Source organism: Aptenodytes forsteri, unplaced genomic scaffold (genome assembly GCF_000699145.1).
Source record: "Aptenodytes forsteri isolate BGI_AS27 unplaced genomic scaffold, ASM69914v1 Scaffold25, whole genome shotgun sequence".
NCBI lineage: Eukaryota > Metazoa > Chordata > Aves > Sphenisciformes > Spheniscidae > Aptenodytes > Aptenodytes forsteri.
This window is the reverse complement of record NW_008796180.1, coordinates 346,684-362,664: the sequence shown is the minus strand read 5'-3', so window position 1 is coordinate 362,664 and position 15,981 is coordinate 346,684. Positions and strand designations below refer to the sequence as shown.

Genomic DNA, 15,981 nt, shown 5'->3' with positions numbered 1-15,981 from the left:
CCCGCGGGGGGGGGGGGGGGGGGCCCGCCCCCCCCCCGCCACACGGAGGAGGCTGCGCCGGGGTGGGACGGGGGCGGGGAAGGGGTTTCCACGAACCCCCCAACGTAAACCCTGACACCTTATCAATACAAATCTCTAACAAGGGCCCTTCTGCGGATCATAATGACTTCTCAAAGTTGCTGCAGGTCTAGAAAGCATGCCAGTCACAGCCACAGATCAATTCTACACCCACGGAAAGTGACTTAATAAATGGAACCTCGCCAGTTATTATCCTTGCTAACAGCAGGCCCCTTCTTATTTGTCCTAATTAGCAAGACTGAAATGTCGGAGGAAAGAAGGGGAATATTCAATAAAATCTAAATTATTGAATGACTGTAAGATTTCGCCATTAGTTCAGCCATTCTTTACCTTCTTCAAAATGTCAAACAAATGGGGAATGCATATTTGCAACCCTGCCCTTCTGTTCTGTGCAACTGGAGGGCATATATTAAGCATATTAAGCGTATTCAGCTCTTGATCGTTGTCAAAACACTGCAAATGCCTCACGATTATTAACCTAGAAATATGCAAATGAGATACGCTCGCACGTGTTTGTAGGGATGCTAAAGTAATATTTATCTTGTGCTGATCTAGGCTGGGGATGTGTTTGCTAAAGAGCTACTCGAAGCCCTGAAGATGTTGAACCAACCCGTTAGAGCCATGGGAAGGCTCAAGGCGGAAAACCTTCTGTGAAGGAAACGCGGGCGAGACAGCGAGGCAGGAGCTGAGCCTTTGATGTGTGAGATGGGAAGAGTTAACTTCTCCCGGGGAATCACCCCGACCTTCCTCCTGAGCTGCCGGTGCCAGACTACGGCTTTCCGGGAATATCCCTCCAGTGACCGTCTTCTCAGCTGAGTTGTAGCATCCTTTTCCAGCGCTTAACCGCATCCCTGTCCTCAATGCCCGGAGCTTGGGGAGCGCTCCTAATGCTCCACCACCACCAAACGAAGGGGCTGGGAGAGGGCACCTTCTTCTGCTCGCCATCCTGCCACCTCCCGCATCTATCCCAGCTTTGCCGTTTTTTTTTTTTTTAATTTTTCCTCTCTATATTCAGTGAAGGGGAAAATACAGAGTGTCGGGTTCGGGGAAACTAAACTTAAGAGACGCTGCAGTTCGGTCGGGTGAATCTAGTCCTCAGCCCCAGCGGGATACTGTTTAAACTAACGCTGGTTGATATTAATAATGCTGACCTACTAATATTAGCAACATTGATGAAGGCGTTAATGAATTCACGCACTTAGTAAAAGCCGGGTTTAGCTGGAGCTAGCCCGCGCCGGGCCTGCCAGGTGCTGGATCTGAATGAAACGCGGAGGGTTTGGGACCCCCCGGGTCCATCCCCGGCCCTGCACCCCCCTGGAGCTGCCCGAGGCCGGCCCTGAGCCCAGACCCAGCCAGGCCCGGACAAGGGTCCCTCGGGGTCGCCGAGCTGTCCCGGGAGAAGGCAAGGACCGCCTGGAGCGGGGCTCAGCCGGGATGAGGAGCCCACAGGGTCTGCCCGCTACGAGAAAGAGCACCCCTGTCCACAGGAGCAGCAGATACAGACCTCTCCTCTCCACTCTCACCGAGCAGAAAGGCTTAAATGAACCTCATTAGTGAGACGACCCGGCTTACAGACACACCTCTGCCCTGGGGACCACATAGAAATAGCCGATGCGATTCACAAGGAAACAGGACAGGTTCTCCAGAGCCATCGGAGGCGGAATTTGATCTTTTGGCGCAGGAGGAGGCGGGATTTGAGGGGTTTGTGCCACCCTGAAAAGGAAAAAAATATCCAAAGTGGCATTTCTCACCCAAATCTTCCACACAAAGTGTTGGTCAGGAGACCGAGAACACAAAACACGTCCCTCTCCCTGGCTAAGAAGGCTCTCATCCCCTCCGGGGGATGCTGACCACCTGTGGACCGTCCCCGTCCCGGGCGCCTCACAACATCGCGCTGGAGCCGGTCACGGTGCCGGTCCCCAGCCCGACCCGGCCTCCGCGGGGGGGCCACGGACTTCCGCCGGGGGGGGGGCCCCCCCCCCCCCGCCCCCCCCCGCCGCTCCGCCCGCCCTGCTCCCGAGAGCGGCAGATAAGAATTATTATATCTTATCTTAATTGTCTCGTATTTATTCTGCAGCTCGGGGATAGGCCGGTGCTTGTAACTCATTAAAAGGATTCCTTCTGCATTTCTTTGGACTCCCAAACTCTGAAGCATTTTTCTACATGATATTTTGTTTTCCCTCTTCAGTTTTTAGCCCCAAATATAGCTTAGCAGGCTATGATCTAACCAAGACACATGCCGGGGCTATAAATTTCTCTGACAATTTCTAGGGACAAGTCCTTTTTGGTAATAACGAAGTCCGCAGCCAAACACGCACCCCCAGCGCCAGCAGCGCTTCTTATAAATCACCCCGCCAGGAGCCAGAAGTGACATTTCTTACGCACGACACAAACTTTCTCCGCAGAGAGTTATATCTGACTCCAAAACGAAGCATCTGAAGACTCTGAGGGCTCTGGGAGCCTTTGGAAATGCCTTATTCCTTCTGTGTCGCCTGCACGGAAAACTCCCCCGCCTGTCACGGGTAAAGATTTCTTACAAGAGGTGTTCCCACAAACCGCCTTCAGAAGGGCCCTATCCTCCATGCCAGGAGAGTTGTTCCAAAGCAAACAAGCCGCCTCTTAGGGAAGGGAGAAATCTCCCCTCGCTCTCCCTCCCAGGCTGCTGCAGCCCCGACTTTCGGGGAGCCGCTTTATGCCGCTAAAAGGGAAGAAACTGCTCTCAAGCAAAGGTTTCTTTTAATAAGATGTCTTCATCGGGCTGGAACAAAAGGCGTGGTTTTCCCTAAGGGGCCAAAAGCCGCATCTTGCTAATTTAATAGTGAGGGGGTGTGGATGGGCTTCCACCCCGGGACAGCGAGCCGATGAGCTGCCCCAGGATTTGTCACACCAAGTCCCTCTGCCTCGGGGTGGGTGGAGGGGTCAAGGGCAACGGGATGCCTTTGGTGGGCATGAGAGGCCCCCTGCCACCAAGAGCTCCGCGGACAAACGACGTTGTTCTGCTGATGGCCTCCTCATTTCTTATCTGCTCATCAAATAAAGCCTGGGGTTGAGGGGCGGCAGCTCCTGAAGTGCTTTTAGGCCCGCATCAGCTCTCGGGGAGTGGGAAAGCAGCTCTCTGCGGAGTGCTGCACACTCGGGGCCGTGCAAGAGATCTGGACCAGCAGGCAAAGAGGTGATTTCCTCTTCCTCCCACGGACCAGCCGACCCAGCTCCTGGACAGCACGGTTTCTTTTTCCAGGAACCAAAGAGCTAAAAATTCCCCGCTCACCCTCTATCCTCATCCCTCTCCAGATATTTTATTTTAATCCTGTTGAGTGAAAGACAGCAGCATCTCCGAAACGGTGCCGTCTGTGGATTAGGGGGTAGGAATAATTACTGCCTCCCTCAATACATAAGTGAAAATCAAGTAATAAATATAATGAAAGGCTAAGTAACTGTTGGTGTCTGTGTGTGTGCAGGACAGAGCTCTGATAATTTGAGAGTGTCCACCTACACCTTTTCTTTGACCGCCTTCCCTCTCTCAACTCCCCATAAAGGAGGTTTTAAAGAAATAAACGTGTAAGTGATAGAATTAGGCTCACGCGGTAATAATTACCGGTATTTATATTAATTAATAATCCGGTATTTCTCTCTCCTGCAGGTTATGAAGGTCTGTACCGAAACTGGGTCTCGCACCTTCTCCACAAAGGGAATTAAAACCATTAATAATAGTAATAATAACAGCAGTAATTTGATGTCGAATCCAGGGCAAGGGGCTAAGAAGGAAATTTGGAGAAGCGATTCCGACGCTGCGGCTTTCGAAAATACCGCGCAGTCGCCACAAGCCATGTATTTTGGGGAAGACCGTGTCGCTTTGGGGAAGTAAGCCGGAGCCGGAGGGCAGCGTGGGCTGAAGCGCAGCTACCCCGCTTGCCCTGCCCGGGGCCGTCAGCCCGGCAGCTCCGGGAAGGGGCGCCCAGGGGAGCCCCGGGGGTGCCGGCCCCGGGTGGGGGGTGGGAACCCAGCACCTTCCGTCCCGCCACACCCCGAAATCTGCCCCAGTGTTCTGCTGCCTGGGCTCCCACAGCAGGTAAGAAGTGAGGGGCCTGAGCAGGCTGCGGGGAGGAGCAGATGGCGAGCGGCCCCGCAGCGCCCGGGGGGCAGGGAGGAGCGGGAAGGCAGCGGCCCCTTTCTGGGAGGAAATCGGCTCCAACACCCCATCTTTCGCGATCTGACAGTTGCCTCGACAGAGGGACAAAAAAAGCCTTTGCCAAAGTGACTGCAGCTCCGCACATCCCCTCCCTGGCTCTATCTTCACCTTCCCCCACCCATCTCAGCAGTATCTTCCCTGTCCCCCGAAAGACGGGCTTGGAGTGGCTCCCAGGAGCCCGAGGACCGCATTTCATCCCCTGCTCGGGTCGGGATGTTTGCTGCATTACATGGCTAAAATTTTGATCCCGTCCTATCCGATTTTTTTTTTCCATCAACCGAAGAAACTCTGTGCTGTCCCCCCAGAGCCGCCTCAGGCCGAAACCTCGGGTTAGCCTTCGCTGAGATGGGATGGACGGCAAAACTTGCCTCCGTAACTCCGCAGCAGTGAGCTCTCTCGGAGCTAATTCTGAAACTCCAGAAGACAGCTGCGTTTTAACGACGTAAAGCACCCCCTTAATGTAACAGTGGAGCGAGATCATGGTGGAAAATTATCAGACAATACGAAACAATTGATTCAAGGATGAAATAAACATCTATCCTTTTCTTTTTTCATTTTACACCCATAAATCATCTATTGTAAGCATCGTTTAAATATAATACATTCAATTTAAACGCGAGTGCAACATGATATAAAAAGCACTCCTGGAATCAAATTAGAAACCGATTTCTCTTGGAAGGCGAATGACACGAGAGTTGCTTTGAATCTTTATAATCACTTTCGGTTGTTTTATGCAAAAAAGGAGGTAGCGAGTTTCAGAGAACATTTGTAACTTAAAAGATTTTCTTCTTGAATATCTCGGCATCAGCAAAGTCGGCAGAATAAATGAATAAATAGGCACGCAGCTCTGGAAATAGTTTTCTCCTTACTCTTTTTATTGAAGGACGAGAGTTGTAATTGGCTAAAACTCACGTTTTCTCTCGGGGGGATTTAAAGAAGGGAGGAAGGTTGATGCCATGGCCGCGTGTGCTGCAGTTTCTTAACAAATGTTACCCCAACGTGTTGCGTCAGCCAAGCCTACCAACTAAAGGACGGGTTTATGCCTTTCAAAGTGAACTTTTGGCCTGGAGGAAAAAAAAAAAGAGAGCCCTCCTGGTTCTTCTTAGAGGCTGAATAACCAGTAAATATCCTGACAAGTAACAAATGACTGTGGGCGTCATATTGTTGGGTGCTCTTGTCTCTCTTCTGCTAACAAGTAAATAAATGTTGCCTACCTATGTTTCCATTCTCTGAGCAGTGGAGTGGCCGGCCTGAAGTCAGTGTCTTTCCACCTACTCATCAGCTGGACTCTGCCAGGGGAAAGCTCTAGCCTGACAACAGATTCGGGGAAGGATCAAACCAGGTTTGCCATGGAAAAGCAGAGCTTAAAGTTCCAGCATTGGTTAAAGCCCTTAAAACATCTCCCATGAATGCGTAGATAGGTAGGTGCATGGGCGAGTGGATGGATAGGAAGATACGTAGATAGACACACGGATCGTTTTTAGTTCCGTTCTTCCAACTGCTAAGCTGGGCATGGTATTTCTCCAACAAAGACAGCCTGTCTTCCTAACTTTATTTCATCGCCTCATTAGAATATTGATTTAATTACATTGCTTTTACCCAGACTGGCCCTAGACACAAAGCCGGTGTGACAAAATTAAAACACATGGAGCTTATTTTTCTTAGGAGCTTTTATTAGACTCCTCAGCTCAGAAAATGCCAAACGTGTTCGAGCCGCTTTCTAGGGAGAAATTTCGAAATGAAGAAAAGAGCATCCTTTTGTGCTTGGGGGGAAGAGCAGTCACACCTCCCTACCTCTTTTCCCTCTGTCTTTCTTTTTCTCACATGGAGCTAGGGTTGGGGAAAACCTTTGTAAGTTGGGGCAAGGGGAAGTTCTGCTGGCATTGGCTAATCGCATAACTTGGGGGCCTTTTTAGCACTTAAAACAGTCCTGGATAATTCCAATTCTTCCCCCAGCCCCTCGTCCCCTCCACCTCCCCGCACCCCACCTCCCTCCTCTCTTTTAAAGTCTTTGAGGAAAGATTTTGACGTATTCGTGTTGTTATCAGATTGATGGGCAGGGTTTGATTGAAACCCCTTTGTCATGCAAATGTCAGGGCCTTGATGGATGAGCTCAGAGATGTGACAAACTTCAGGAGCCCCTCGCCCATTGGGCTGGGGGCGGACCACCCGCCTGCCCCTGCCCCCACCCCGGCCCCGCCGAAGGCTGCGGGGTTCGAGGGCCGGCGATGCATGGAAGGAAGTTTTACAGCTTTGACATACTATCTAAAGGTTGTAGGGCAGGCGGAATCCCCCCCAAAACAGGCTGACCCTCCTCCATCAGTGGCAGATGGACAATACTAGGATGAACTCCTTCTTAGAGTATGCAATTTGTAACCGTGGGACGGGCGCCTACCACCATTTAGAGCAAAGCTCCCCTTCCTTCCCCTCTTGCTCAGGTAGCCCCGCCAGTGACACTTTTAACGGAGACGGGCGCTTTGGCGTGGGAGGGAGCGCGGCCGCCCATCTCCCCCAGCAGAGCCCCGGCTACCACCCTCCCTCCTCCGGGCGCCCCATCCCCTTCGCGGGCGCTGCCCCAGCCGCCGGGTACCCGGCCCAAACCTGCAGCCCCAGCTACGGGCACCACCAGCTCTACCTCGGCCAGCAGGACGCGGACGGTGTGTACTTCCAAGCGGCCGGGTACTCCGCCAACGCGGGATCCAACCTCAGCTCCTTAGCAGAGAGCTACTGCGGGGCGGTGGCGGCCGCTGGGCAGTACCAGCAACAGCACCTTTACGGGCAGGAGCAGCCCAGCTACTTGCCCGGCGTTTACAGCAACCTCTCGCCTTCTCTAAACGAGGACAAAGACCCTGCGTGCCCCTCCGAGCCGTGCCCCAACGCCAGCGCCACGCAGACCTTCGACTGGATGAAAGTGAAGAGGAACCCGCCCAAGACAGGTGAGTTTGGGGAGCGCAGAGCTGGGTGAGGATGGTCCCCATCCCGGGGAGGAGGGAGGCGGGGGGCGGCTCCCCAGCCCTGCTGCCGTCCCCGGGGTTTGCACCCAAGGTAACTGGGCTCATCTTCCAGGGGAACACGGATTTGTTGCGCTTTGGGTTTTTGTTTTGGGTTTTTTTGTTTGTTTGTTTGTTTTTTAAACACCAGCTCAGCGCTGAGGAAAAGCCAGCTAGAGATTTTCCAGACACATCTGATGGAGGGTCCCTGAGCTCAGTTTCCCACAGGCCCAAAGCGATTTAAGTCCAGCTCGGAATAGGAAACGCTCCGGGCTTTCGGCTTCTTCCACAGTCGTGGCTTCCATCTCCCCTATTGTTCAACTTCCTTCTCCACAATCTTCCTTAAATCACAATCTTCCCTCCTCCCCCCAACATCACCCTTGCCCTCCCCTTCCACTCCTTCCCACGGACGTTCAAGTTTCATGGCAGTTTGCAGGGAACTGGGGGTTGCAAGGGAAGGGGGGCAGCTCTGCAGAACCCGGGGTGCTCTGTCCCTCCAGGTTGTACCCCTGGGCTGGGAAATCGGGGGTAGCTGAGGATCCGGGAGGAAGCGGGAAGCTCCGGACGGTGGAGGGACCAACTGCCCAGGAGAGGAGGGGAGCGGGGGGGAAAGCCCGCACCCACAGCCCCCCCCTCCGTCCCAGCTCTGGCTGCTCCTGCCCTGTTGGTGTTTGCTCGTTAACAGCTAAAGTGTCGGAGTACGGACTGCTGGGCCAGCCCAACACCATCCGCACCAACTTCACCACCAAGCAGCTGACGGAGCTGGAGAAGGAGTTTCACTTCAACAAGTACCTCACCCGGGCCCGGAGGGTGGAGATCGCCGCTACCCTGGAGCTCAACGAAACCCAGGTCAAGATCTGGTTCCAGAACAGGCGGATGAAGCAGAAGAAGAGAGAAAAGGAAGGTCTCGCCCCGGCTGCTGCCTCCAGGTCTGCGAAGGAAGCGAGTGAAGCCTCGGATCAGTCCAACTGCACCTCACCTGAGGCCTCCCCCAGCTCGGTGTCTTCCTGAAACGCGGCCCCGCAGGGGCACAGAGATCAGCCCGGGGCTGCCCTCGAGGGGCAGCTGCTCCCTGCAGACCCCAGCAGACACACACGCACGAACACGCACCTCCCACGCACAGCCCCGTCCGCACACACGTGTGGAAGCAAGGCCACGCTTCCCTCCGAGCAGTCCCTTTGGCTCCGGCCGTCTCCCCACGTGTGATACCAATTCTCCCGCTTGCATTTCTCTCTTTTAATTTATAGACCCTCTGTAAAACACTGGACTCCAAAGGAGCAGCCGTGTCCTCGTATATCCTTAGCAATAGGCGTTTGTCTCAGGGACGTTTCTCCCTCTCCCTTCTCCCTCCCCTATAGGAACTGCACTTTCAACCACAGAAACTTTAAAACGAATTTAGTTCTCTCCCGTTTTAAAACTGTGCACAACGACTTTTGCCTGCAAGAATCCTACGTTTGATGTATTTTTCCTCCCCGCGAGACTGTAAAAAAGTTTCGGGTATTATTTTGTTTCCCTTTTATTTACTGTATGTATATCTTGGAATGAGATCTGAGGCGCCCGAGATGCTAGAGGCCTCTGCAAAGACCCAAACAAACACCAAACAAAAATGCAACTCCTCCGCTACCATTTTGCACTATTACTGCTTTACAGGGTTTTCTACACGCTCTGCGACTGTGACTGTTACTGATCCTGGGGGGGGGAGGGAGGGTTGTGCTCTCAGAGAAAACGAGATGAGGCGAAGGCTGACCTCGGGGTACTTTGGGCAACGGTCACTGTCGTAGGAGGTGTGAAGGTAGACGGGAACAAGGCTGCGGGGGGCCCGCGGGGCTTGGCTCCCCCAGGCACTGATGCACTGGCTGCTATTTATTGTACGTCTCGATAGCCTGAAGTCTTGGAGCGAAGTAGCACGGTTCCTTGTACCCCCACCCTCTCAGGCTTATCGGAGTCCGATAAAAACATTATTTAACCACGGCTAAATTGTTTCCCTTCCCCACGAGAAACTTTAGGGTAGGACGAACTGAAAACCACGGCTACTTTTGTTAATGATTGTTTTAAAGAGAAAAACGTCATGGAGAAAAAACCAGCGGTTTCTTAATCTGAATCTCCCATTTCCCCTCCACCCCCTTCCCCGTGCTCTGTATCTCGAAATGAAACTACCTCAGTCTAATAAAGTTTACTTTTTCCACACGCAAGTCCTCTCGACTCTAAACGAAATGGAAATCTCTCCCGTCCAGGGAAATGCGCGACACGGGGTGGGGGGAGCCCGGGCTCGGAGGGAGGAGGAGGAAGGAAAAGGTCCCCGGCTGCTGCCAAAGCTCCCAAACAAAACGCCCGATCCTGCTTCCTGCGGGTGCCCGACCCCCCCCCCCGCCTCGCCTCCGCAGCGCGGGGACCGGGCGCCGCCCGCGCCCGATCCTGCCTCCTGCGGGTGCCCGACGGCCCCCCCCGGCATCCCCGGGCGTTCAAAGCAAGTCGCCCAGACGGGACCGGACAGAAACGCGGCGCTCCCCACGTTCAGTAATTTTACAGCACAACGAGGCCTGAGGAGAGCAGAAAATCCTCCTCCTCCTCCGTGTAAGCATCCCGGCACAGAAGCAGGTCTGCGTTAGTGAAGCAGCAACATTAACCGGAACGGACTTGGGGTCCCCAAGTGGGGGCAAAGCGAGTTTCTCATTTATACGGAACAGTTCTGTGAGGCTGATCCAACTCAAAACCAATATGAAGCGTCACTTCAGTTTCCTCCCTTCAGCTTCCCAAGGCGACACCTGAAAGGGTGTTTTCCACGGTATAAGTAACACACGAGACCTGTTCGCGGAGGGATGGAGCCCGCGGCCCGAGCGGCAGAGCCGTCCTGGGGCCGGGCGGAGAGGGAGGAGGCGGCGAGCCCGGGTATAGCTCTGACCTTTTTACCTCGAAACGCCTCTGGGATTTCTAAACAAGTAAACAGAGGGGCTGCCAGGAGAAACTATTGTTCTGGCTTCGTCAAATTTGCAAACCTTTTTGGTGGGGGCGTGAGCGGGGTTGAGGAATGAGCAAAATACCTGCTGCAACTGCAGCCGAGCCCGGGCACCCTGCCCCGCAGCGCCGCTCGGCCCCGGCCCGGCTCATCTGGAGGAGGTCCCTGGGCGACAGAGCATCGCTCTTCCCCGGCGATACAATCTTCCCCCATCTAATACACCTCTCTTGCTCGAAAGAAAAGATTTTTGAGTGTCCAATTAGCTCAGAGATAAGAAAAAAAAAAATGGGGAAAAGGTGAAAAGAGGATTTTGTTACACTAGCAGTTTGCAAAACACCAGGAGAGGAAAAAAAAGCACAGGCAGCCGGATTGACTTTATAACCTGTTGGGTGTGAGTCTGCTGGGTTTAACCTATTCGTTGAACCAGTGCGCTTGAAGGTTTTGTTGAACCTGTGGGATTTAAGCTGTCTCATCGAAACAGGGCGTTCAAAAAGCTCGTGGGCTTCCACTGAGACGATTTCCCCCCCTGGTTATGCCTCTGGACCCTGCTCTGCTCCTACGGCGCCTGGGCAGGGGCCGGAGCCCCGCTCGCTCCCAGGTGAGGCGGGCAGCGCCGGGCCGGCCCCTGCCCCGTAAGAGCCGGGGGAGAGCGGAAAGGCCGGGACAAAAAGGAGGGTACTGATGTGTCAGCGTGTCGGGCACAACAAAGGCTCCCAGCTCCCATTTGAAACTCAAAGGGAGGCTCCGGAAGACTCCGCACAGGCCGTGCCGATGCGCCCTTACATATGTAACCCCCTCCGGGCCCCCCCCTCGCCCCATTCCCTTTGCCCCCCTCGCTGCCAAGCCGTGTTTCTCTAACAACGATCGCCGCACACAGCTAATCTCTTCCCCCCCGCCCCGCTCTCCCTCCGAGTTTCTCACGCTCCCTTTTGTCTCAAGAGCCCGAAACCCACTGCTGTGAAGCAGGAGCCGGCTGGAAAGGCCACGCCAGGACACCCGCGGCTGGGGGTCCCTCGGCCGGTAACAGATGCTCCTGCGAAGCGGTGAGGGACACCCGTGTCTGCCCCACACCCAGAGAAGCAGATAAAGAGTGGGCACCGGTACTTCAGCACCCACACAGGTACCTCTGTATCCCTACGGGACGTGAATGCGTGCTCCTTACCACAGTACATCGGCGCAGACTACCCAGAAAGAGGCACACGCGAGTCCCTGCAGACCTGCGTGCAGAAGTCCCTATCGATACTTAGCCCTATCGCCATAGTCGGACTTTATCACAAATACGAGGTCTACACACACTCCTTTCTTTTATATAAATGATACACGACGACGTGGCTATTTATAATCCGGTATATTCCCATATCTCCATGTGTGTCAGTCCGTGGGTCCCTGGTATTGCATTTTTCATGAGCAAGAAAATTAGCCAAGTCCCCCTGTACACTCATACACAAAGCCACGTCTTAATGGAGATTTATTCTTTTAATATCCCAAAGGAAGGGGAAATTCCCAGTTAAAGAAACGTAACCGTGTAAATTATTAATGGCAGTTGCCGTGTTGGAGCTGTTGTCCCTCTGCGGGAGGAGGGGACGGGGAAGGGATGCCCAGAGTCCCTCTCCTCTGGCTCTGCTCCCAGAGCGGAGACCCGAGGAGAACACCCGGTGCTCTGGCCTGGCGTGGCAGCTACTCCAGGGCCATCTGTTCCTTACCCCTTGGTGTGAAATGCTTCTCCTCTCCCTAAAGCATTTGTTCTCACAATGTGAGGCCCTTTTGATCTCAGAAGAGGACATTCTATCAAAAAAAAAATAATAATAATACCCTGAAGACTTCCTTACTTTCAACTCCACTTTGCTGGCTGCTATTAACTCTGCTCCCAGAGCCTCTTTGCACTGAAGGTGTGAAGCCTTCCTGGGGGTCTCTGTCTGGGGACAAAACCTCCTCTCAGTGACTGTACTGTGGTGGGGTTGGGCTATTGCTGGCCCCTAAAAGCCTTTGATGCCTTGAAGTGGAGGAGAAGAGGGGAAGAAGCCTTCTGGGTTTCTCCAAACTCATTTCACACAGAAAAATTAGTCAGGGGCCACCTCTTCCCCAGCTCTCAGCAAAACCAGAGCAGGACGAGGGCGAGATGTTTTCATCACACAGCGAGCGAGTCAGAACTGAAACAGCGTTTGATTCATCTTCTGCAAGTGGCCCCAGGGCAGCAAGGTGCCCATGCACCTGCTTACGCACTAAGGTTGCCAAGGGAGTTAATACATCAGGTAAACCAGGAGGGATTTTCATGCCTGCTTAAGTTTTCTCAACATTTTGACATGAACACATTTTTAGGTCTCACTAAAATCCCTGAAGGACCAGGCAAAAGACCTGCAGCCGTGGGAAGTGCTGGGTGAGTGCAGCTGCCCCCAGATCCCCACTGGGCAGCAGAGCTTGCACAGCCAACGGCCCTTCCCCATCCCTGGTGACTTCCCCTGCCCCACAGCCCCGGCAGCACGCTTGGGCTAGGTTCTGGGAGCTGGGCATATGTGTGTTTATTTGGATTATATATATTTATAGACAACATATTTCACTTGTATTTGTATCAAATATGTAGTATATTTATTTTTCAGGATTGATGCTGCATAGGTCACCTGGATTTAAGGCAGAGGACCTCCGATCTGCGCCATGTCCGACCCCAGCTGTAATGCTCCTGGCTCATTACACCGAAAGGGCCACCCCACAATGCCGTCCCCTTGCTCACCCCTCTGCCCCCCAGCCATGCGCTTCCACCAACACAGATATTTCAGCGCCAAACAGCTTCAGGGTTGCTTTAGCCTCTTAGGCAGGTGAAATGAGGTCTGGGGCAAAGGGCTCGGGTGGAAGGAACAATTGCAGAAGTGAGTGTACAAAACGTTTCCTTGCTCTTCAGAGGCCTCACCTATCCTTTCAGTTTACGCTGGTCTGACAGCTCCATTTCAACCCCAGCCTTCACATGGACTTGTTCAATATTTACTTAGGCTGATGGGTTTGCTCAGAACTTGCCTCCGTCAGCCTTGCTCTGTCGGGTTCCCTTCCCCTCGGGCCCAGGTTCACACAAAGTTCAGCCTGAAATGAATTCACCCAAAGATGGGCCCAGCTTGGCCTGAGGACCAGAGATGGGGTCAAGCCTGGGTCTCTGCATCCCAGCCAGCCCTCACGAAGGCCAGCACTCAGCACTCCCAGCCAGGAGGCTGCTTTGAAAAATTATTTGGGGTTAAAAAAGAAAAAGCACTGGGCCAGGGAGGACACACCAAGAAAGGCAGGAGCTGCTTTTCAGTGCAGAGAGCACAGGTCAGCCCTTCCGGGAGGGTGGATAGTTCATGGACGTTTACTCTGCCCAGGGGGCCTGTGTGACAAGGTACAATCCTGCAAACTCAGTACAACCATAAAAACTGCAGCAGGGGGGAAAAAGGGATATATATATATATAAAAAAATTATATAAAGTATAAAATGTAAAATACACACATATATATTACATATATTTTATAGAAATCTGTATTTTTATATGTAAAAGTATATCCGACAGCGAGGATATATATTAAAACCTAAAATGAGCGAAATTAAGGCTGATTTGTTTCTGCCTGAAGCCATGACAGGGGAGGCAGCTTTAGGTAACAGCAAGCTGAAATCTGCCTCAGCAACAATAACAAAAGATTTTTCTGAAAGCCTTTCGTCAGAAGAGCAAATCAAAATTTGATGCAAAACAGAAATATTGCAAAGGCGCTTATTGCAAAACCCGTACGTGTTCCCATTAAAGAGAAAGAAGGCAGAACCACAAGACAAATTCAAAGCGGCTCCAAAGGAAATAACAGCTGGGTCGATACCTAGGGCAGCTCCGTGGCCGACCCTGTGAGGTGACTGAGAGAACAAGGGTCGGCTGGGGACGGTCCCAGAGACCTGAGATGTCTCAGGGATACGGTGGGAGCCGAATCTGCCCCTGTCCGGGGCGCTGGGTCTCTGGTAGAGGCGGGGAGACTTTTATTTTGGGCACCCGCTGCCTGTCTGGGGGCTTGGCAAAAAGCCCGTGCGAGTTTCCAGCGGGTTTGGGGTCAGACCCTGGGGTAGGAGCTCCCACCTGAGAGCTGAAGGGTCCCAGGGAGGGCAGGGTTTGTCCCCAGAGCCCGCGGCAAGGACTTCTGTTTGAGGATCTATAGCCTTGCGGAATATTTGCACCCTTGTAACACCTTGGCAGAGCATCTCTGAGAACAAGGGGAATGTGAGGTCTATATTGTGAGTCTACAGCCCTTTCACACAGGATTGCCAAACAACCGTGCGCGAGGTACCTCTTAAAATCAGACACGAAGAAGGTGAGCTCCCTTTTAGTGGCCATAAAGCTGATCCGATGAGATTTAACGGATTTGTTAATGGCTATAAAATGCTGTCGATCAAACAACCTGGTGAGGTGGCAAAACACAAACGTTTTGGTCGCAGGAAAAAAAAAAGGGTGTGTGGGGGAGGGTGGGGAATCTCACACGATTCTCCTGGTCCTTCCCCTGGGAGTTAGTTCAGTGGAAATATTACCTCGTGGAAATCTTACCTCAGTCTGTCTTTATTTAATTTCTTCCTTCATTCATCAACTCTGCCGGAACCATTTTCTTTGCATTTCCCTCTCCCAGCTCAGCAGCGGGTGCTTGGAGTCCCCGGTGGTTTTTTTGTCCACGTCTCCACAATCTTTTCGCTTGAGACAGCAAGGCGCGGAGCTACACGTGGGAAGACAGCAAGAAAACAGCGTTGCCAGAAAGAAAACAACATGCCGCTTATTTCAAATAAAGAAGCTGGCACTGCAAAAAGACGATAAAACAAACCGTTTCGCGTCTAAACCCCAAAGTCTCTCTGACTTTTACTAAGAGTTCAGAGAGTCCCTTGTTCTTGCCAAGCTAAAAGATCAAACCCACCAACAAAAAGCCTTTCCCAGGGAATTTCCGTAATTTAGGTGAGAACATTTTCCCTCAAACAAAAAAGTGGCTTTTAACCTCGGTTTTATTATTAATATGTCTCGGAGAAAGGAAGGAAATGTTTAATTTTTTTTAGTTACCACTACAAAATATTTCTCTGTGTGAGTTACCCTGAACGTGACACACCTGAAAATATTGGCATGACTGGCATGAAAAGGAGCAGTACTTGAAATCCAGCTCCCGATTTGAATCCCTTTTGTCCCGATTAGCGTGTCAAATGGCCACGGCTTTACCGTGTGTTTCAGCACACCACACAGCGCGGGAGCACCGAGCCGAGCTCGTTTATTATAGAAAAGGATACGAGAAAAATGCTTTCTTAATGACACTTTAATTGTGTTTCCTACGGAAGGATTCGAGATAGTTCACATTTAAATGCCGATTGACAGAGTGAAGAAAATATAGCTCCTTCTAGCAGCCGGAGATTTTTTAGGGCTCTCATATTTCAAAGGCAACGCCGAGTCTTCTTGATAAAACACTCCAGCGTGTGCAAACAAAATGATTTTGGAGCAGTGCTTCTAAACACAGAGCTAGTTCACATTTAAATGCCGATTGACAGAGTGAAGAAAATATAGCTCCTTCTAGCAGCCGGAGATTTTTTAGGGCTCTTATATTTCAAAGGCAACGCCGAGTCTTCTTGATAAAACACTCCAGCGTGTGCAAACAAAATGATTTTGGAGCAGTGCTTCTAAACACAGAGCTCATCAGAAGGACAGGTTAGAGCTACTGTCAGCTTTGCTGCAGTTTGCAGGAAACCCAGCAGAGGAGCCCTGAAGCCGGGGGGTTTCCCCCGGCCCCCCCCGGCTCCT

General features: G+C 52.3%; 1 protein-coding gene across 1 annotated transcript; it reads left to right on the top strand.

Moving 5' to 3' along the window:
• The first annotated feature begins 6,596 nt into the window (after positions 1-6,596).
• Positions 6,597-8,268, top strand: HOXB1 (homeobox B1). Its single transcript, XM_009287738.1, has 2 exons — positions 6,597-7,203; positions 7,943-8,268. Exons 1-2 carry the CDS (start codon positions 6,597-6,599, stop codon positions 8,266-8,268), a joined length of 933 nt encoding a protein of 310 aa, XP_009286013.1.
• The last annotated feature ends 7,713 nt before the right edge of the window (positions 8,269-15,981 follow it).